This window comes from Osmerus mordax, chromosome 1, assembly GCF_038355195.1.
Source record: "Osmerus mordax isolate fOsmMor3 chromosome 1, fOsmMor3.pri, whole genome shotgun sequence".
In the NCBI taxonomy this organism is placed as follows: domain Eukaryota; kingdom Metazoa; phylum Chordata; class Actinopteri; order Osmeriformes; family Osmeridae; genus Osmerus; species Osmerus mordax.
The window spans coordinates 22567238-22587021 of NC_090050.1; the positions used below are offsets into that span (position 1 = coordinate 22567238).

At 48.0% G+C, this 19784-nt stretch overlaps 2 protein-coding genes across 2 annotated transcripts; both read right to left on the bottom strand.

The window, feature by feature from the left end:
- Window positions 1–74: 74 nt before the first annotated feature.
- Window positions 75–3483, bottom strand: terf2ip (telomeric repeat binding factor 2, interacting protein). The gene is made up of 3 exons (XM_067238807.1): window positions 2181–3483; window positions 1669–1793; window positions 75–1075 (listed from the first exon to the last, which is right to left on the bottom strand). Exons 1-3 carry the CDS (start codon window positions 3481–3483, stop codon window positions 443–445), a joined length of 2061 nt encoding a protein of 686 aa, XP_067094908.1. The 3' UTR covers window positions 75–442.
- Window positions 3484–6994: 3511 nt separating this feature from the next.
- On the bottom strand, window positions 6995–18615 carry lmcd1 (LIM and cysteine-rich domains 1). The gene is made up of 6 exons (XM_067241244.1): window positions 18503–18615; window positions 14147–14235; window positions 12908–13163; window positions 10998–11366; window positions 8422–8637; window positions 6995–8219 (listed from the first exon to the last, which is right to left on the bottom strand). The coding sequence occupies exons 1-6, from the start codon at window positions 18527–18529 to the stop codon at window positions 8103–8105; spliced, it is 1074 nt and encodes a 357-aa protein (XP_067097345.1). The 5' UTR covers window positions 18530–18615; the 3' UTR covers window positions 6995–8102.
- Between the last annotated feature and the right edge of the window lie 1169 nt (window positions 18616–19784).

The following is a 19784-nucleotide window of genomic DNA, read 5'->3' on the forward strand; positions in this document are numbered from 1 at the left end:
CCCGCCCAACCTCTCAGGGCTGTGAGAACTATTTTTAATTAAAGGACAAGTGAAATCAGTCATCTTCAAGCATGTTAAAATTGAAGAGTTTTATTGAATTTACAGTTCGAATAAAAATTTAAAAAAATACATAGAAAAGCACAACCAGGAACAAAAAGTGAACTTTTTTTTGGCAACTTAAAATGACATTTATGTATAGACAAAATATGGTACAGCACAATATACATTCAATAATCAGTAATCAGAAAGTTAAAACTGTGATGGGTGGACTTGGACATAGTGTCTTGTAAAAATTACACACACACACACACTGTCTTCCTCTGCTAGGGTGAATGATAATTAAATGTGAACTTTCCAGTTACTGATTCAATAAACAGCTGTCCACCACCGCCTTCCTGACACACACCATCCACAAACGCCCTTGCCAACAGCAAGGGCTATTTCACTCCATGTCCAAAAAGGCCAGTCTTCTAGCCACAGCCTTGTCTCCATATTTCAGACGGAGTTCTGAGAGGTCTGCTGATTTGAGGAGTTTGTCGTCACAGCGTTCCCAGATAGGCCCCGCCCCCATGCCATTGTTCAGGTAGATCAAGGCTACTGATACGTCCCCGCAGAACTTGATAAGGGCCTTAGTAACGGCCACCAGGTCCTGATTGGTCTCCTCCATCAGCCCTCTGATGCTGTGCTTCGCTTCTTCCACCTGCACCTGAGTGAACGCCACCTCATCCCTGATTGGCTGAGAGCTCTCCACTTCCTGAGACTCGTTATCGAACAGGAACATGTGTGCCGCGGAGGTGGAGGGGACCGGCTCCCTCTGCCCTGGCCCAGGAAAAGGCACCTCCGGAAGGTCCGCCTGGCAGGGACCCTGGGCCTCAGGCCGCTTACTCTTGGGTTTGGGTTTGGGCAGGGGCTGAGGCTGGGGCACTGCAGCAGTTTCAGTATCAGGAGTGTGTGTCTGGGTAATGGAGGACGAGGCCAGGGCTGAGGCCGGGGCAGGGGTTGGGTTGACTGTCCTTCCTGGCTCTGGAGGAGACGCAGTGCTGCCTACTTCCATATTTAGAGACTCGTCAACCGACTGTGGAGGAGAATTAACAGTCACCAGGCTTCATCCTCAATAATAAACACAATTACTATGATTTGGGACTGTTTTTTGTGTAAATGTTTATTTCAAACTTAAGAATAAGTCTACCATACATCTTCTGAATATGTATGATTTAGAATTAAACAGTACGTGCAGAGATGGGAGGTAACCAAGTACAAAGACGTTTTGAATTTTAGGGGGGGAAGAAATCTTATTTTTTTATTTTTATTTTTTGTTTACAAAAGTGTTTTATTTATTTTTTACAATTCAAAACAGTGTTTTGAAAAAAAAGTTTAAAGGTTTTCATAATATTTTCTAGGAACATTTTGAAAGGTAGAAAATATATTTTTGATGTGTTTGTATTTTTGATTCTTTGACTCTACTCTGTTTTAGGCTTCTCTGTTTTCCTCTCCTCTCACTGTTTTTTTTTTTGAAAGGTTTAAAAACAAAAAGAAAAAACAACGTTTTTGAATAAACTTTTTGGGGGGTTTTCAAAATATATACAGGAGGAAATAAGGGTTAGAGCTTAGCCGAGTCCTGAGCTGCACCAGAGATAGAAAACTAAAAGTTGCACCTGCAGATCTTACCTCACCCGAAGATCCGTCATCAAACTCTCTCGATGCCTTCTCAAGAATCCCAAGACTTCTTCTTTTCAGTGTTTTCTTCCTCTGTGGTTCTGTCTGTTTGTGGATGAATGGGACTGCACTCTCTCCTGCCAGACCGAGAACAGAGAACCAAATTATACAGACGTAAATGGAGAGCAGCCCTTCACCAATTTGAGATGGTCGATATTTTCCACTGTAATATCAATATTTGATTTCACGTCTACATGATATGCAGGCAATCACTGTAAACCCTCTTCAAAATGAGAGTATAGGGAGGAGAAGGTAACTGATAGTACTCTATGAAGAGGGAGAGAGAGACGGATGATGAACAGGGAGAGAGAGACAGAGAGAGAGATGATGCAGAGAGAGAGACAGATGATGAAGAGAGAGAGACGTTGAGAGAGAGAGACAGATGACGAAGAGAGAGAGACAGATGATGAAGAGAGAGACAGATGATGAAGAGAGAGAGAGATGTCCTTTACATGCTCGTCTACCTGAGGGTCCAGCTTCGTCCAGCTCTGGGTTCTCTCCAACAGGCGGACTGGCCGCTCTGGCTCTCTTAGATGCGGGTGTGCTAGAGGACATCCCTGATCGCCTGCGCTGCTTGGAGGCCTTCCGCTGCCCCTCAGGACTGCTGTCCACTCTCTCTGGCGCCCCCTCTGGCTGGAAGGAGGGAAGTGCCTCTGGGGAGAGCAAGAGGTCTGTTGTGTCTGATGCTGTTGGAGGGAGGTCTTCCTCCGTCAATGTCTTAGGAATGTCAGAGGCTGGCTTTCGAACCTCTGGTTCAGGGGCTGTTTTAGGTTCTGGAACTTCTGGTTCAGAAGACTGGTCTGGTTCTAGAACCTCTGGCTCAGAAGACTGGCCTGGTTCTGGTTCTAGATCTTCTGGCTCAGGGGCTTGGTCTGGTTCTGGTTCTAGAACTTCTGGCTCAGGTGCTTGGCCTGGTTCTGGTTCTAGAACTTCTTCCTCAGAAGACTGGCCTAGTTCTGGTTCTAAAACATCTGGTTCAGAAGACTGGTCCTGCTCTGCTTTTACAGCCTCTGGCTCAAGGTGTAGTTCTGATTCAGAAAGGTCTGGTTCAGACACTGGTTCTGGTTCAGACACAGGTTCAGACACTGGTTCTGGTTCAGACTTCGGGTCTAGCTCTGTATTGGAGGTGTACCCATCTGAATCAGGATCAGGACCTGGAGAGGTAGACTGCTTGTGCGACGGGCTCCGCTGAGGGTATTTCTTCGGAGGGACCGTCTCTCTCTCCACCTTCTCTGCAGCTATGAAACACAGGTACTTCGAATAGCGAGCCTTCATGGACTGCCAGCTGCGATTGATCAGACCCTGCTTCTCCATTTCCTGCCACACCAGGTTACCTCGGGTCTCACCCTTGCGCTTGGACATAAAGTTCAAGATGGCGGAGTCCTCCTCTGACGTGTAGCCCATGCGACCCACACTCCCGCTCCCCTCCCGCTTCTGTTTGGAGGACCTGGTCTGCACGTACTCAGTGAACCTGTAGTCCTCCAACTCCAGCTGCTCGTTCTTCTCCACGCAGTCCCGGATGTACGTGGTTGAAATGTAGAAATGGGCAGTGGATGCCATCGCAGGCGACATGTCCTTGGGGTCAGATAACAGGATGGCGTTGGACTCCTGAGCTCTACACAATATGCCGCCCCCAGCATTGATGATCGGCAGCAGCTCGACCTTGGTGGGGCCCGGTCTGAGGTAGAAGCGCATGGGCTCGCCGATCACGTTCAAGAACAGAACGGGTGATATTGGTGACGACTGGCCATCCCGTCTTGAAGACATCGTCAGACCTGAGAACGCTAGGTAAGTGGATTGGAACAGAACACAAACCATTACATTTAGTCATTACATTAGTTCACGGGTGAACGTAAGATCTGATTATAACAGTTATGACAACGCATTGCAAGAATATCTGCATTGCTCTAACCCTATCTACATGCCCTAATGATAAGGGATAGTATTTATATATCGAGCCTTTTTTTCAAACACAAGCACGTCAACATGTCATCGGAGCACTCGGGATGCCAGTAGAGATGTCAATGCACTAGGGAGCGGTTTAAAGTAATCAGAATCAGAAAAGGATTTATTCGCCATGAAAGTTTGCACAGACAAGGAATTTGCTTTGGCAGGAAGGTGCATACAATAAACATATACCTAAAAATGTTATATGTGGACTAACTATACTAAGGGTACATAAACTAGCAGTACTAAGTGGGATTAGAATAGAATTAAATATACAATAAAATAAAATATAAGTTGCCGATCATTAGAACAGTAATTTATCCTACGTTAGTGTAGCTATTTTTATCCGGGTTTATGTTCTTTATACCGTTTTTGTTTCTGGCAAGACAGCATCGACATTACTGTATCATGGCTAGCATTGTACTGTAGCCTACGTAGGCCAACAAGTTGGCCAAGGGATGGAGCTAGAGTTGGAAAACAATCTAGCAACTGTACAGTCATCGGCAGGTAGCTAGCACAGTGCAATACTACCTTCTTGTAAATCTGTACAAGACAATCGCCCAGCTACTTACCGATTTTCAAATGAAAATGGAATCGTCCAACTTCTATCAACCACAACAACTTTCGAATTTCTTAGCCGCGGCGTTTGAATTGCGCATGTCTCTTTTCTTCTTCTGCGTCGTTTCAGGCGGGAGCCATTGCTCTACCGCCGTCTACTGCCTTGTAACGGTATTATTATAGTATTTTTTAAACCACTAGGTGGAAGGAAAGAGCTGTCTAGTAACGATGCACGCTAGAAAATGTGTTCTAACGTGCAGAAAAGCTTTTAACAAATTGTTCTCAAATCTAATTTAGTGGTAGTTAAACAGGACACACACAGACTACATTACAAGATGTCAGGAATGGTGAGCATATTGTGCTCATCCTTCATTGGTTTGATGTGATGCGTGAGCTCTCTCTCCCTCGTGACACATGCCACCCACATAACTTTCCAATAACAAACCTGGTGTGTATCCATCAGGGTCAGCTGGTCATGCCATCAGGCGTGTGGGCCTGGACTTTACCCTGCAGCTCAACTGCCACCTCAGACACAGTCTGTGCTCTGCTGTCCCATGTCAGGGGTCAACCAGACCCCTGGCTATTACATTTACATTACATAACATTTAGCAGACGCTCTTATCCAAAGCGACTTACAGTAAGTACAGGGACATTCCCCCCGAGGCAAGTAGGGTGAAGTGCCTTGCACAAGGACACAACGTCATTTTTGGGGGGGCACGGCCGGGAATCGAACTGGCAACCTTCAGATTACTAGCCCGATTCCCTTACCTAACCGTTCAGCCACCTGACTCCCTAGAATAGTCTGGTTTCACCTGGCTGGAAGAAAACATTGGCTGGCTGGCTGGTTTGTTGCCCCAGTCTCTGTCAGTTCTCCATTGCAGATATTCTTTTGTTTAAACTAGTTTGTTTAAACCTGGTTTTGTACCCTGGCTTTACCCTATCCCAGAATGATCCCAGAACTTTCACAACCAAAAATATGTAACACAGTCAGAACAAGGAAACAAATTCCATCTCTGTTATGCTGCTTTTCCCCCCAAAATAACTCCTTAGAAGCAGTGATCATTCATACGTCTTTTTCAGGAAACAGCGTCCAGTAATTACGGGTGATGCCATTGCCAGAGAATGTAATATGTTGAATATCTGGGATTTTTCCTGGGACTATGTAAACACAATATGGTTATTGTTAGCCTCTCCGTGTTTCATCAAATAAAGTAAGTATGGCTGAGGAGGTCAAGATCAGGGGCTGAGGCATCTTATCACCTGCAGGCCGACTGCCGTCCAAGAGCTGTGAAAGATAAATAACAATCTGTGCGTGCCTGTGCTGCCCTGGTGTTCTGGCTACATCATAAAAACCCTTTGTATTTTTCCAATCAGCAACACAAAAACACACAGACAGACACAGTTTGCTGACAGGTATTCGATCACACGGCACAAATTGAATTATTCCCCCCCCCCCCCCCCCTGTGAAGAGGAGGTTTGTAGACAGAGGTAGGTGACGGCAGAATGGCCGACCAGAGCCAGAAACTAAAGAGGTCAAAGGTGAACCTTGTGGAACTCCTAATATGACTGTGTTTCAATGTAAAACACACACACAGCCACTCCCTCTCTCGCTCTAGATATGAGCATTCTCTTCCTTAAGTTAACTTTTCTTATAAATACAAAACAGCACTTCTGGCTTGAATGTGTGTTGTGCTCTGAAAGTGTTTGAAATGTAGTTTAACAACTGACAACTTCATTTTTCGAGGAGGTAAAGAAAATAGATAATTCGCAACATGATCAGTTATTTTTACACCTCCCCCACACTGAACCTTCTCAAACTTTTGTATGAACCTATACCTCCAACACATAATACCATTAAAGAACACTGCAACTTCTATGTGTCCACACTGTTTACAGGTATTGCTACTGCATAGTTACATGATAGTTAATGTAACCTCAACATAATGAGTTTCCCAGTTAACTTCTTTAAAATTGTTAATTAAACGAGCTGATGTACTCCTGAAATCTTAATGAACACAGCCTGTACATGGTATGGTACTGTATATTGTGTGTTGTGTTTACATTTCGCAGTATAAAAAGAAACAGTACATCTGGAGCTGATGGATGTGCTGTAGAACCTCCAGAACTTCAACATACAACTGCTAACAGATGTGTCTAATTTGAGTTCCCTGGTGTGTGGGCTAGGCTTGGCGGTGCTAGGCTGGGCTGGGCTAGGCTGGGCTGGGCTAGGCTGGGTTGGGCTAGGCTGGGCTTGGCTGTGCTAGGCTGGGCTGGGCTAGGCTAGGCTAGGCTGGGCTAGGCTGGGCTGGGCTAGGCTGGGCTGGGCTTGGCTGTGCTAGGCTGGGCTGGGCTAGGCTAGGCTGGGCTAGGCTGGGCTTGGCTTGGCTGTGCTAGGCTAGGCTGGGATGGGCTTGACTGTGCTAGGCTAGGCTGTTCTAGGCTGGGCTGTTCTAGGCTGGGCTGGGCTTGGCTGTGCTAGGCTAGGCTGGGCTGGGCTTGGCTTGGCGGTGCTAGGCTGGGCTGGGCGGTGCTAGGCTAGGCTAGGCTGGGCTGGGCTTGGCTGTGCTAGGCTAGGCTGTTCTAGGCTGGGATGGGCTTGGCTGTGCTAGGCTAGGCTGTTCTAGGCTGGGATGGGCTGTGCTAGGCTAGGCTGGGATGTGCTGTGAAGACTGGAGAGATAGGCTGCCATGACTCTATTTAAACAAGATTGCGTATGTATATGTGTGAATATGTCTGTATTGCAGGCAATGGGTATGGGTAGAAAAAGAAAATATTTTGTTTTGGCACAGCACACCATTCTTTTATTTGATCAGAAAGGCACTCATACAAGAATTACATCAAGAGGTTCTTAACAATTTTACATGCAAAAGCACAGTCTTATAGTCTTACTTGTATAGACTTACAAAGATTTGGAACAGTTCAGGGAATTGTCAGTTAATATCAGTTACAAACTGTCATCAACATCATCATGGCAGAAATAAGCTCTGGGACTTGGAGGATACAGTCGATTGCTGCTTTAAAACAAACAACACTCGTGGACAGTATTAGCATCTGTTTATTCCGTCCAATCAGTGGAGGCCATGAAACTGACATCCTGGTGAAGTAGAAGCACATCCAAGACAGCGGTTACAACAGGGCTGAACTCAGTATACTGTAGTTAGAGTTCTCCATTTACAGACAAGCTTTAGAGTATAGAAATAGCATCATGAAAGCAGTATCATAATGTATGATAGGCTAGTTGACAAGATCAACTAATCATGCAGAAACAAACCGAGAAAAATTAACATTATTTTAGAAGTTAAATATTTTCAACATCAAACATGCATTTGATAATTCCATTCAATTCCAGTTGTTCATCAACGATCCTAGAAACCAGGCTAGTGTGAGTAATTGTGTGAGAGTGAGCGGGCTACACAGACCTGCAGCTCCAGTATCACTCTCACAGAGGCAGAGAACAATCAGGGAGGGGACTGGCTCACAAGGAGTCTACTATGTTTGGTATTTCCTATTGGCTGTTGATGAGGGGAGGAGAGGAAAAGAGAAGTGAGGAGAGCAGAGGAGGAGGAAAAGAGACGAGAGAGGAAAAGAGGAGAGGAGGAGAGAGGAAAAGAGAGGAGAGGAGGAGAGAGGAAAAGAGAGGAGAGAGGAAAGAGGAGAGGAAAAGAGAGCAGAGGAGAGGGGGAGAGCAGAGGAGAGGAGGAGTGCAGAGGAGAGGAGGAGAGCAGAGGAGGAGAGCAGAGGATAGGAGGAGAGCAGAGGAGAGGAGGAGAGCAGAGGAGAGGAGGAGTGCAGAGGAGAGAGGAGATCAGAGGAGAGGAGGAGAGGAGAGGAGGAGAGCAGAGGAGATCAGAGGAGAGGAGGAGAGCAGAGGAGGAAGGAGGTCAGGGTGGGCAGGAGCAGGGCTCGTCCAGACTCTGTCCACAGCGCCAGCAGCAGAAGTGCTCCTTGTGCCACATCCGTCCATCCGCGCTCGTGTGCCGGTCCACAGAGAAAACCAGCTGCAGCACAAACAAAGACGCCCACGGTCAACACTCACAACGTTTATTCAGCAGAGAAACAGTATCAACGTGGACCTCTAAACAAATCTTAAGTTCCCAGTAAAAACAATTTAACAAATACAAACAACAGGGACAAACGGATGTGTTTCTCAGGTCAGGCGATGGTGAAGACAGAGGTGGGCTCAGAGCCCCGGTCTCTCACCTGGTCGCAGCCTGCACAGCGAGGGTGGCTGCTCTGGCAGTAGTGGCGTCCACACAGCAGGGCTCCGGATTTCCAGAAGTAGACCAGGTCCACCAGGGCCTCGCCACACTGGGAGCACCTGAAGCAGGTGGGGTGCCACTGCTGCTCATAGCCTGCCTGCTCGGCGTACACCACCGGGTTGTCGCTGGACGCTACACCACCACAGCCGCTGCAAAACTGGGAGGGGGGGTGAGAGAGGTGTAAGATCAGAGAAAGGGGGAGAGAAGAGGTGAGGGTTGTAGTCGAGAGGAGGTGGGGAGAAAGGGTTGAGTGGGAATGCGGAGAGAAAAGAGAGAGGAGAGGGAACAGTTGTGATAAGTCCAGATGTACTCACTCCAGCTTCACATGACTGACACCACAGGGGAGTGGGTGTGTGTAACACTCTATACATTACATTACATTTAGTCATTTAGTAGACGCTCTTATCCAGAGCGACTCACAGTAAGTACAGGGACATTCCCCCTAGGCAAGTAGGGTGAAGTGCCTTGCCCAAGGACACAACGTCAATTGACACGGCCGGGAATCGAACCAGCGATCTTCTGATTACTAGCCCGATTCTCTAACCGCTCAGCCACCTTACTCCCCCTATACACACACAAGCACGCGCGTACACACACGCCGCCATTCCCGCCGGTCACACCGTGGTCTCGGTGGGGGTAACGATCAAGGACGCGTTGCCACGGTAACGACAGGGAGGCCCCCACATGTAGCAGATGTTCTCTGGGCTGCGACAGCTCTTACACCACCACCACCAGCAGTAGCAGCAGGAGGAGGAGAGTACCCTCTACTGTACACCACAGTCCTGATACAGGCACAGTCCTGAACATCGGACGCAAGCCCCGGGTTTACAGTGCGGGTGGTCAAATTAAACAGACCTTTTATCTTACAGCATTGCATCATTCCGACTTTCTCTTGATCGATTCGCAACAGCGCATTCTTGTGTTTACTCTGTATGTATTTCGAAACACTGCATTTGTGAAGGAGGGATGCCAAATCTGTAAACCTTGGGTTAGTGCAGTGTTTATGGAACGGTGTGCGGGTCTCATTCTATATCGCCATTACACAAACAAGCAAGCTTTCTCTATATGAACGTTCTGTCTATAAATCTCAGTTTGGGAAGTGTGGCTTTGCACTGATGTTTAATGGGCCTATAAACAGGTCCATTTTAATCTAGAGAAGACAAGGTGCTCTCTCCCTCACTCGTAAATCCCCATCATTTATCACCCAGCCACAGACACTTACAGGGGCGTAAAACACCCGCCCTCTTGTCTGAGGTAACTGTGATGCATGACTGAGGCTTCGGTGCTGTGAGGTCATTCTGTATTCAACAGGTTGGATCAATGTTCTTCATGTTTCTTGCTACCCAGACTTCAGTGTCTTCTATGAAAACAATTCAGTAATGGTTCCTCTCGTGTCCTTGTCTTTTTGATTAGTCGAACCATTTTACTAAGAAAATCTGGGTTTTTTTGTTGGGTAGAACTGTTTTCACCAATTGCATTTCACTGACTACCAGTAACCAAAAGGGGTTGTTAAAGGGGGTTTGAGAGAGGTCCAGAGGGAACCACAGAACCTTTTTGGAACCCTGGGTTTTGAGAGTGCAGGTATGCTGTCTCGATGTCAGGAGAACCTGATCTCCTCCCTGGAGCTTACAGGAATGACTGCTCTTTCCTTTGATGACTGCCAAAACAAGGCAGCCTAATCAGGAATACAGACATCTCTGTCTCCATCTGTTACTCTTTCTTTCTGTCTCTTTCCCCTTTCAGTCTCTTACTCTGTCTCTCTACGTGTCTGTCTCTCTTTCTCTCTCTTCCTCTCTCATTCTGTCTCTCTCCCTCGCTCCCTCTCTCCAGATGGTTGGCTGTGTCTGAGTCTGGTTCTTGACCTGAGGTAGGTTTACTTTTCTCTGCAACGAAAGACACAAACGCATACACACACACACAGTCAGCACACACTCCAGCTGCAGTCTAGTATGTCTGTGTGTGTGTGTGTGTGTGTACAGCATGTGTGTATATGCTATGCTCTGTGTGTGTGTACAGCATGTACGTGTGTGCGTTTGTTCCTTGTGTGTGCGTCTCCCTCAGAACATGCTTTCTCAGGTCCCGCTCGCCCCTGTCTGGAGAAAGAGGCTTCAGGGCTCACTCAGTCCCAGGCCCTCGGTTTGTCTGATGTATGGCTACTTTAAAGGTCGCCATAATTAAAGGGACGAGAGAGATATTTAGCTCATCCAAAGCCCCATACATGTCACAGCAAGGTTCTTTTAAACATTATTTTCTCGGAATTGCAATTACGTTTTCAAAGCAAAGATCCATTTGTGAGACTGGGGAGAGAGAGGGAGAGATGACAGGGAAGCTTAGAGTTTCAGGGGGAGGGACATGTCAAACTGAGATGGAGACGATAGACTGAACGACGAGACACAGGAAACAAATCTTGAACCAATTAGGGACGATCGTGTTTCACCACTATAGTACAGGGGCCCCTAGCTCAGAGGATTGTGTTGTATGTGTGTAGTTTCTGTATTTGTTGACCTGTTTACTTACATATTCACTCTTCTTGCAGCTGTTCTCGATGCCGTTGGAGATGGTGGAGCTCGGGGGGTCTGGATGATCCTGACTGCCCTTGCCGTTCTTCTGCTTGGTCGCCCCCTCCCTCCCGGCTCCTCCCCCCTCCCTGCTGGCCCCTCCCTCTCCGGGCAGAGCCACCTCCCCCACCCCCAGGGCCACGTCCTTGTAGCTCCTGACGAAGGCGGCCATGTCCATCGCCCCCTGCTCAGACAGGCCCTGGCAGGCGGCCGGGTCCTGGTCGTAGACTGGTAGCTGCCTCAGCAGCTGCCTGCGGCGGTACAGCGCTCCCTCCGTACCCGCCACCGGGCGCTTTTCCTCTGGGAGGAGCTCCATGTACTGCATGGCCTGGACAACACACACACACACAGAGGAAGAGAGAGAGAGGTCAGGACACACTCGACAACGTGTACCTTGGTGTACGTTATGTTACCTCAGGAGATAGAGAGAGACAGAGAGACACACACAAAGAGAGAGAGAGAGATAGAGACAGACAGAGAGAGAGACAGAGAGACACAGAGAGAGAGAGACAAAGATACAGAGAAAGAGAGAGAGACAGACAGAGATGGAAAGACGAAGAGTGGAAGAGAGAGACAGAGACACAGATAAAAAAGACAGTGAATGAGAGCCAGAAGAGGAAGAGAGAGAGCAAGAGAGAGCCAGTACCCCCAGCAGCACATTGCCTCATTGTTAAGCTGCCATATGATTGTGTCTGACACCGAGGCTTTAATATCAGCTTTAACAACCGTTTAACAGCCATTATATGACAAATATAAAAAAGACATGTTACTGGCAGAGGGAGATTCCACAACTAGTTCCAAGACTGTGGCCAGGCTTCTCTGTGGGAGAGCAGAGAGAGAGAGAGAGAATGAGGGTGTCTCTCCTCCAGAACCCTGTCAGCACCACATCGTGGTGTGCATTCCACATCCCTCCACCCCTCCACCCTTCCTTCCCTACCTCCCTCCCTCCATCCTTCCCTCCCTACCTACCTCCCTCCATCCTAGTAAGTCCAGTAGGACCCTCCACAGACCTTGGTCCTGGCTGATTGGTCCAACCACGCTCCTGCTCTCTCCTTCCCTAACCGACACCCTGTTCTGCAGCTCCACACAGAAGGCTGCACATGATTACAAACCCATAAAGCTTCCTGGAAGCACGTCCTGGTGTGTTTTCCTCAGCCAATCCAAGCCCACCGCAGTGCTGAGATGCTTGCATGTCATTGGCTGCTCCTCTGAGGGCTTTCTGAAAGGCCCACAAACCACCTCCTGTTCTAAATCTCTGAGGTTTTCTCACAGGACAACCAGAAGTAGATGGTCTACCTAGCAGAGAGGTGTTTTTAAATAGCCGATACATCAGCCTCAACATGTGTAGAGTCTGCCGAGTAGGTTGCACAAATCAAGTACTTTCTGAGGATTCAAGCTGATTAATAACCCTGGTGCACATGGTTTCGAGGGCTCTTGTCTCAATGAAGAACTCAGAACTAAAACAGAGACATAACAGAACCAGAACAGGGTCGTCATAGAACCAGAACAGCCATATAATAGAACCAGATCAGGGCCAGAGTTGGACCAGAACAGTGTCATCGTAAAGCCAGTGACAGCAGGCTGCAGTAATGCCTGAGCTTGATGCAGTAAAGGTCAGTCTATCTACAGGCTGGATCAAGGTGAAGCCAGCACACTAGAGGCATGCCATTACACACACACACATACCCTCTCCCTATCTCACTCTAAGTGGAAGGCATCCCCTAAGGCATACTGCATGCTAATCTAAAATCCTGTCCTAATCCCACGTGATGAAGGGAGGGTTAAATAAAGACCGGATGATAAAACATCTTTCTGGAACCTTCTTCTCCAGAACACAGTTTTCTTCCAACGGGTGACTGGGACTCTCACCAGTTTCTGAGTCAGGCCGGGCGGTGCCCAGTCATAGGTGATGGTGTTGAAGGTGGGGTCCTTGCGGGAGACCACAGGGTTGGTGATGATCATGCGGTTGCGTTTGTAGACTCGGAGGCCGGCACCACCTTTGACCTTGGCTGTCAGGTGGGCGTACTTGGAGTCCGCCAGCAGGCGGCCCATCCGGTGGTCGTCCTCAAGGTCAGAGCTGGGGGCGTGGTCTTCTAGGCTGCAGTGGCACGCCACGCACGCCTTCCTGTTGACAGAGTCAGGGTCATAACCAGGGTCAAGGTTAGGATTAGGGTGAAGGTCATTTTCAGGGTTAGGGTCATTTCCAGTGTCATAGTCAGGGTCAAGGTCAGGGTCAAGGTCAGAGTGAGCGTTAACAGACAGTATCAGATAAGGTTAAGGCTTCAACAACGTTCAAAAGGATGGACACTTATAAGTTACAGTTATGCTATACAAAACTAATCCTAGTCCCCAGAGTCTCAAATAGCTGAGCAACATTCCTACGTTCCACTAGATAGCCTCTCTTCAGACCTTGCCGCTGATAATAGTTTAGCTTTCTGATCTCCCCGGTCTATCTGGAGAGCCTGCAGACTGAGCACCACTCTGCAGACACAGACGTACTGTTTATCTGTGATTTGCCGGTATTTCTGGACCATCAATCATTTTACAAGACGATGGATATCCAAACAAAAACAGAATGAAAAGGCGGCACCACCAGTGCACAGAGAATGAAAAGGCGGCACCACCAGTGTACAGGGAAGGAGGCAAATGAAGTGAAACATTCCAGAAACAACAGGGGACAAGGAGAGAGGGAGGAGGAGGAGAAGGGGTGGAAGAGGAGAACAAGAGGCATAATGGGGAGGGTGGATGAAAATTAGGAGGAGTGAGGAGTAGGAGAACAGGAAGGAGAAGGGAGGCGGAGGAGAAGAGAGGGGGTGGTCATATGATAGAATGGGAGGGAGGAGAAGGGGAAAGAGGAGGAGAAGGTGAAGGAGGGAGAGAAAGGGGAGAGGAAAGAGGAGGAGAAGGTGAAGGAGGGAGAGAAAGGGGAGAGGAAAGAGGAGGGGAAGATGAAGGAGGGAGAGAAAGGGGAGAGGAAAGAGGAGGAGAAGGTGGAGAAGGAGGGAAAGAAAGAGGAGAGGAAAGAGGAGGTGAAGGTGGAGAAGGAGGGGGAGAAAGCTGTGTGTTGTTTTTCGTGTGGGGTTTTTTTCAACAAGAGGAATAATTTACCTCCAGGAATGTGGCTGGAATCCAGAGCAGATATCTTTACATGTCTGACACGGTGCGCCCCGCCCCTCTGGAGGGTGCCCCACTGACATCTGGGAAAGAAGGGAAAACAAAGGAGGACAGAAGAGAGGCAGGAGAGAAGAGAGGCAGGAGAGAGGAGAGGCAGGAGAGAGGAGAGGCAGGAGAGAAGAGAGGCAGGAGTGAGGAGAGGCAGGAGAGAGGAGAGGCAGGAGGGAAGAGAGGCAGGAGAGAGGAGAGGCAGGAGAGAGGGGAGGCAGGAGAGAAGAGAGGCAGGAGAGAGGAGAGGCAGGAGAGAAGAGAGGCAGGAGAGAACAGAGGCAGGAGAGAAGAGAGGCAGGAGAGAAGAGAGGCCGTAGAGAGGAGAGGCACAAGAGAAGAGAGGACAAGGTTTTTAAGAGGACAGAAATACGGGTCTTCAACAGAAACACAATCTAAACCCAAAGCCAAAGACAGACTCTCGAAAAGAGCCTGGCACCTTTGAGCTGTTATGCGTGTCGTGTAGTTACACGGATGTTACTGTGTAGCTAATAGCAAAGCTGCTGTGGCTGGCTCAGCACATTCGTCCCCTGTGACAACCCCAAGACAGATGAGAGAGTTCTGACTGTCCTCTGTGACAAACCTGAGTACAGATACACACAAGTGACAAACCTGAGTACAGATACACACAGGTGACAAACCTGAGTACAGATACACACAGGTGACAAACCTGAGTACAGATACACACAGGTGACAAACCTGAGTACAGATACACACAGACAATGACAAACCTGAGTACAGATACACACAGACAATGACTCACACAACACCAGGGGCTCACAGTGACACACAATGAGACACAGACAGTGAAACACATCCACTTTCAGCTTCCAGACACAAACACACACACACAAATGGACAAGACCGAACATGGTATCTGATTACAGTCACTCGCACTACTCAGGTGACGTCATCATGACTTGGTCAGGGTGAATCACTATCGAGACAAACTCTCTAATCCCCACTCTCAGCACTCCCTCACACACTCCGATGCTCTAATCTACCACACTCTCTGCTCAAACCTAGTGGTCTCAGCTGGACTTGTCTCCAAAGGCACAGCAAGTAGTATAACGCGGTGGTGTGTTTGAAATGTGTGGTCATTATCATAACTCAGAAGTGTCCTCATACTTAATTCAAGTGCTAGTAAGGGCATGTTGCCAGGTCTTGAGAACATAATGCTTTCAGCTGAGCCTAAACAGCCAGCTAATGAATGGAGCTCGAGGAGGATTCCCCTGTTGCACACTGGAGCTTTCAAGCTGTTTATTTGAACTTGGGCTGAAAGCCAGACATTTTTTACTCTGTGACGGAGCTTAAAGAGGCTTTTCTCTCTCTCTTCCTCTGTCTCTCTTTGTCTCTCTCTCTCTTTGTCTCTCTCTCTCCGGGGAATCATGGCCGTGGCTGAAATGTGTGGGGGTGACCCACCACGCCCCCCCCCCCTCCCCTCTGTTCTCCCTACATCGACTGGAAACACCTCATAAAGGCCTCGTAAACAATTTATAATCTGTTGATCATTAGTTTAATGATATTTACAAAACATATTTACAAAATGGGTCAGGTGGCTGAGCGGTTAGGGAATCGGGCTATTAATCGGAAGGTTGCCGGTTCGATTACCGCCCCTGTCGTATGACGTTGTGTCCTTGGGCAAGGCACTTCACCCTACTTGCCTCGGGCGGAATGTCCCTGTATACTGTAAATCGCTCTGGATAAGAGCGTCTGCTTAATGTAAATGCTTTTATTTTTTTGACCTGTTGCTCTATGGTCCCAATGTGTGTGTCTCATCATTTATCAACCAATACTTATATCTCCCACAGGTCCAGGAGAGACCAGTCAGAGAGGACATGACAGAGCGATAGCTGTACAGGACACTGCAGGTGCTGAAACCACAGCCTCTCTCCAAACTAAGTGTTGTTTAAGCCTCCCGCTGACAAGGTGGAGCCAGGACAACAGTATAAATAGCCGAGCAACAAAATAAACAACGGGGAAACCATAGTATCAGATCCCTTTGTAATCCGCCTCTAAAAGTCCCGCTGTCCCCCCCTGGGCTGTGGGGGCTTCCTCTCTCCCTGCCTCTCTCCCTTCCTCTCTCCCTGCCTCCCTCCCTCCCTGCCTCCCTCCCTGCCTCTCTCCCTTCCTCTCTCCCTGCCTCTCTCCCTGCCTCCCTCCCTGCCTCTCTCCCTGCCTCTCTCCCTTCCTCTCTCTCTGCCTCTCTCCCTGCCTCTCTCCCTTCCTCTCTCCCTGCCTCTCTCCCTGCCTCTCTCCCTTCCTCTCTCCCTGCCTCCCTCCCTGCCTCCCTCCCTGCCTGCCCCAGCCAGAAGACCTGGGGCGAACACAGCTATCAATTACCTGGAGGTATTTTAGATGCATTTGATTTGTATGCCAGTCACTACCTTTGGGATGGTTCCATAGATTTCCACGTACTGGTTGAGTCTAAATCAAGCACTCCCCTGGTGCTTGACGGTGTGCTCATAGCGTGTGAGGTTTCTGCTATGCAGGGCAGGCCAGTATGTGTCAGGTGAGTGAGACCCAGACTGACTGACACAAGTTCAACTGCCTGTTCTGTCTTAACAAGCTGCCAGGCCCACGGAGGTGTGAATGAGCGGCCTGTTCGCCCAGGGCGGCCAGGCTCCTTGCTCAGCGCCCTCTCCCTCCCTGAAAGATGACGGCCTGTTTACCCAGACTGGAATACAAACATGGCTGCCGTTGATTCTGGACCATGGAGATCATTCACACAGAGGCGTTCTGTGCGGTTCAGCTCTTCTGTGTAAGAATTAGCATGGAGCAGCTCTGGGGTGTCGTGGGGAAGAAAAACACAGAGCAGGAAATGGCGGTGGTGATGAGAAGCAGGGAGGAGGTGGTCCGTGGGACGTCTATATTTAGGAGAAGGATAAGAGACCTGAGGAAATGTTCTAACTGGTCTATCGTTCTAAACACGAGAGGTATGTGTTTCTGTTAGACACACAAAAGAATCCTCTGTGAAGGGAGGGAAAGGTTCTGAACTTGGTATGTAAGTTACAAACAAAAAATTACTGGTCAATAAATAAGTAGAATTATGAAGAATTGCCTCCAAAAAATATGTAATGTATGAATGTTCAGATGTACTGTATTCATCCCCGAAGTCCCCATGAAACAAGACTATCTTCTTCATTCAGTGAGGACAATCAAACCCAGCCTTGTTTGACAGTTGGAAAGGGCTCTGACTGAGAGGGGTAGATTTCGGTCCAGTGAGGAAAATCCTGACTACTGTTCTGTGAATACAGTGTGGTCTTTCATAAAAAGGTGAACCCACGGTAAAGCTAGCAGGACTGAGATGGGGGTGTGACTGAAAAGCTGGAAACTATTTTAATGGGCCTGCCATGTTTAGTGGTCCGGTGTGGCAGAAAAAAACGGGGGGACACACACGCACCAACACACACACACAGTCACACACACACACACAGAGACACACACAGAGAGAGACACACACACACACACACAGAGAGAGACACACACACACACACACACACACACACACACAGAGACACACACACACACACACACAGAGACACACACACACACACACAGAGACACACACACACACACACACACAGAGACACACACACACACACACAGTCACACACACACACACAGAGACACACACACACACACACACACACAGAGACACACACAGAGACACACACAGAGACACACACACACACACACAGAGACACACACACAGACACACACACACACACACACACACAGAGAAGCTGACTGGAAGCCCATTCTTGGCAGAGCTTCTCAACTCTACAACAATGTTTGAATTCATGACAAAGCCAGGGGGAGGCTGAAGCTATTTCCTGTGATGTCATCCAGGTTTTTTCCAAGGAGGCTCATCCAGGACAGGTGATGAGAAACAGGGGAGTGGGGGGGGGGCTGTCCTCTTAAGCAGACTGACAAATGAGCTGGCTTTCATCTCCACTCAGCAGGTTAGCTCCCTTTCTCAGCAACGTTTTCCTTAAGAAATCACTCGTTCTCTCTGAGGTCAGTCATTCCTTTTCGGGAAAATATTCAATCATTAAGTCTTGGGTATTTGAGATTCTTGGCATATAATTGTTCCAAAAGAAACGTTCAATCAGACATTAACTTGGACTTGTTGTATAGTAGACTTCCATGCTAACTAATAAGATGGAGAGGCTATGGGGCTCTTACTGGGTATTGTGTTTCTGAGTATGCATTATCGACTTAAATAAATCACTTTCAATTGAGTAAAGTAATGTTTAAATCCTGCTTTGCTGTGTAGCAACAAGCTGGATCTTTGCTCACCTTCTCCATTCCCGAGGTCAAGTCCATTTTTTCTTACAAAGATGTGTAAAGGCTGTGGTGAGGAGTTTCCCCGTGATGTTGAGAGCGCGCAAAAAGTTTCACCTCCGCTCCGTGAGTCTGCAGAAACCAGCAGGTCCGTGGTGTGCCCTGCATCAGTTTGACGAAGAGGTCTTAAACGATCTGTTCGAAAGGGAATCCCTAGAACGCCTAAACCAACCACTCACAGCAGAGAGGGAAAATCTCTCAGCCAATTGAAATTCACTAGTTCTTTGCCCCGGTTACAAAGTTAGGAACACCCATGCTGAGACAGTAGAGACAGCATGACATCACCGGTTAAAGAGAAGATCTGCGCGGGTCGCTTAGCTGTGATCTATTATTGTTGGGAACAAGTTTCCTGTGTACTCTAAAACACCCATCCGCTTGTTTTTTTGCCTTTTTATGGAAGAGTAGAAGACAGATGAATCAGGGTCCGACAAACACACCCACGCTCCGGACCTCATTTACGGGGGCATGAGACAGCGATGTAATAAGGATTAATTCCTCCACCATGACCACATCACTGCACACGCGACTGTTTTTGCAAGTGATGAAGGAGACAGTCTGTATACAGTCTGTAAACAAACTATTCACTGGAACATTTCATGAGTACATTTGTTCACACACAATACTCGATGACGAACTATGCAGACACTCACAGGTTTTAGCCCAAATAAAACCGAAAATGGTTATGCTAAATAGATGAGGCTTGGAGTCAGAAGAACCCGCAGATAACACTGATAGGCCTCCACTTTTGGTGAAGTTTCCGGCTAAATTGCATTTTCCATGGAAGAGTGGGAAAATACGCATGGATCTGGAGTCCAACAAATACACCAACGAAGTTGTCAGATGCCTTTCTGTACTTTTGTCAACCACGTAGGGTGAATTCGGGTAATCTGGGACATGTTTTGCATTTTTCTCATCGGAGCTTCCTGAGTAACTAGTGCCCTGACCCTTTCTGTGACACCACACCAATCACGTTTTGTGATTTCAGTCACATAACATCCATGCTAAACCTATAGAGTCACAGTTCTGTGGACTAGACATTGTCATAGCAGGGCAGAAAACGCTCTGGAGTTTAGGGTGTCCCACATTACCCTGGTGCGTGATTGTATTTGTTTGAACACGTTACAGCTGTGAGTTGGGTGGGTCTCATCGCTGACTGATATGAATGCATAAAAACTATTTATACAGTTGATAATAAATGGTGTGTAGACGATAACATGTTTCAATCTAAAGTCTAAAA

Coding starts and splice junctions, on each gene's coding strand:
- terf2ip (XM_067238807.1), bottom strand. CDS start 3,483: ATGTCTTCAAGACGGGATGGCCAGTCGTCACCAATATCACCCGTTCTG. Junction 1,794..2,180: donor GGACGAAGCTGGACCCTCAG/GTAGACGAGCAT, acceptor TCGGTCTGGCAG/GAGAGAGTGCAGTCCCATTC. Junction 1,076..1,668: donor ATGACGGATCTTCGGGTGAG/GTAAGATCTGCA, acceptor TCTCCTCCACAG/TCGGTTGACGAGTCTCTAAA.
- lmcd1 (XM_067241244.1), bottom strand. CDS start 18,529: ATGGACTTGACCTCGGGAATGGAGAAG. Junction 14,236..18,502: donor TGACCTCGGGAATGGAGAAG/GTGAGCAAAGAT, acceptor CTTCTTTCCCAG/ATGTCAGTGGGGCACCCTCC. Junction 11,367..12,907: donor CCGGCCTGACTCAGAAACTG/GTGAGAGTCCCA, acceptor TGTGTTGTCCAG/GCCATGCAGTACATGGAGCT.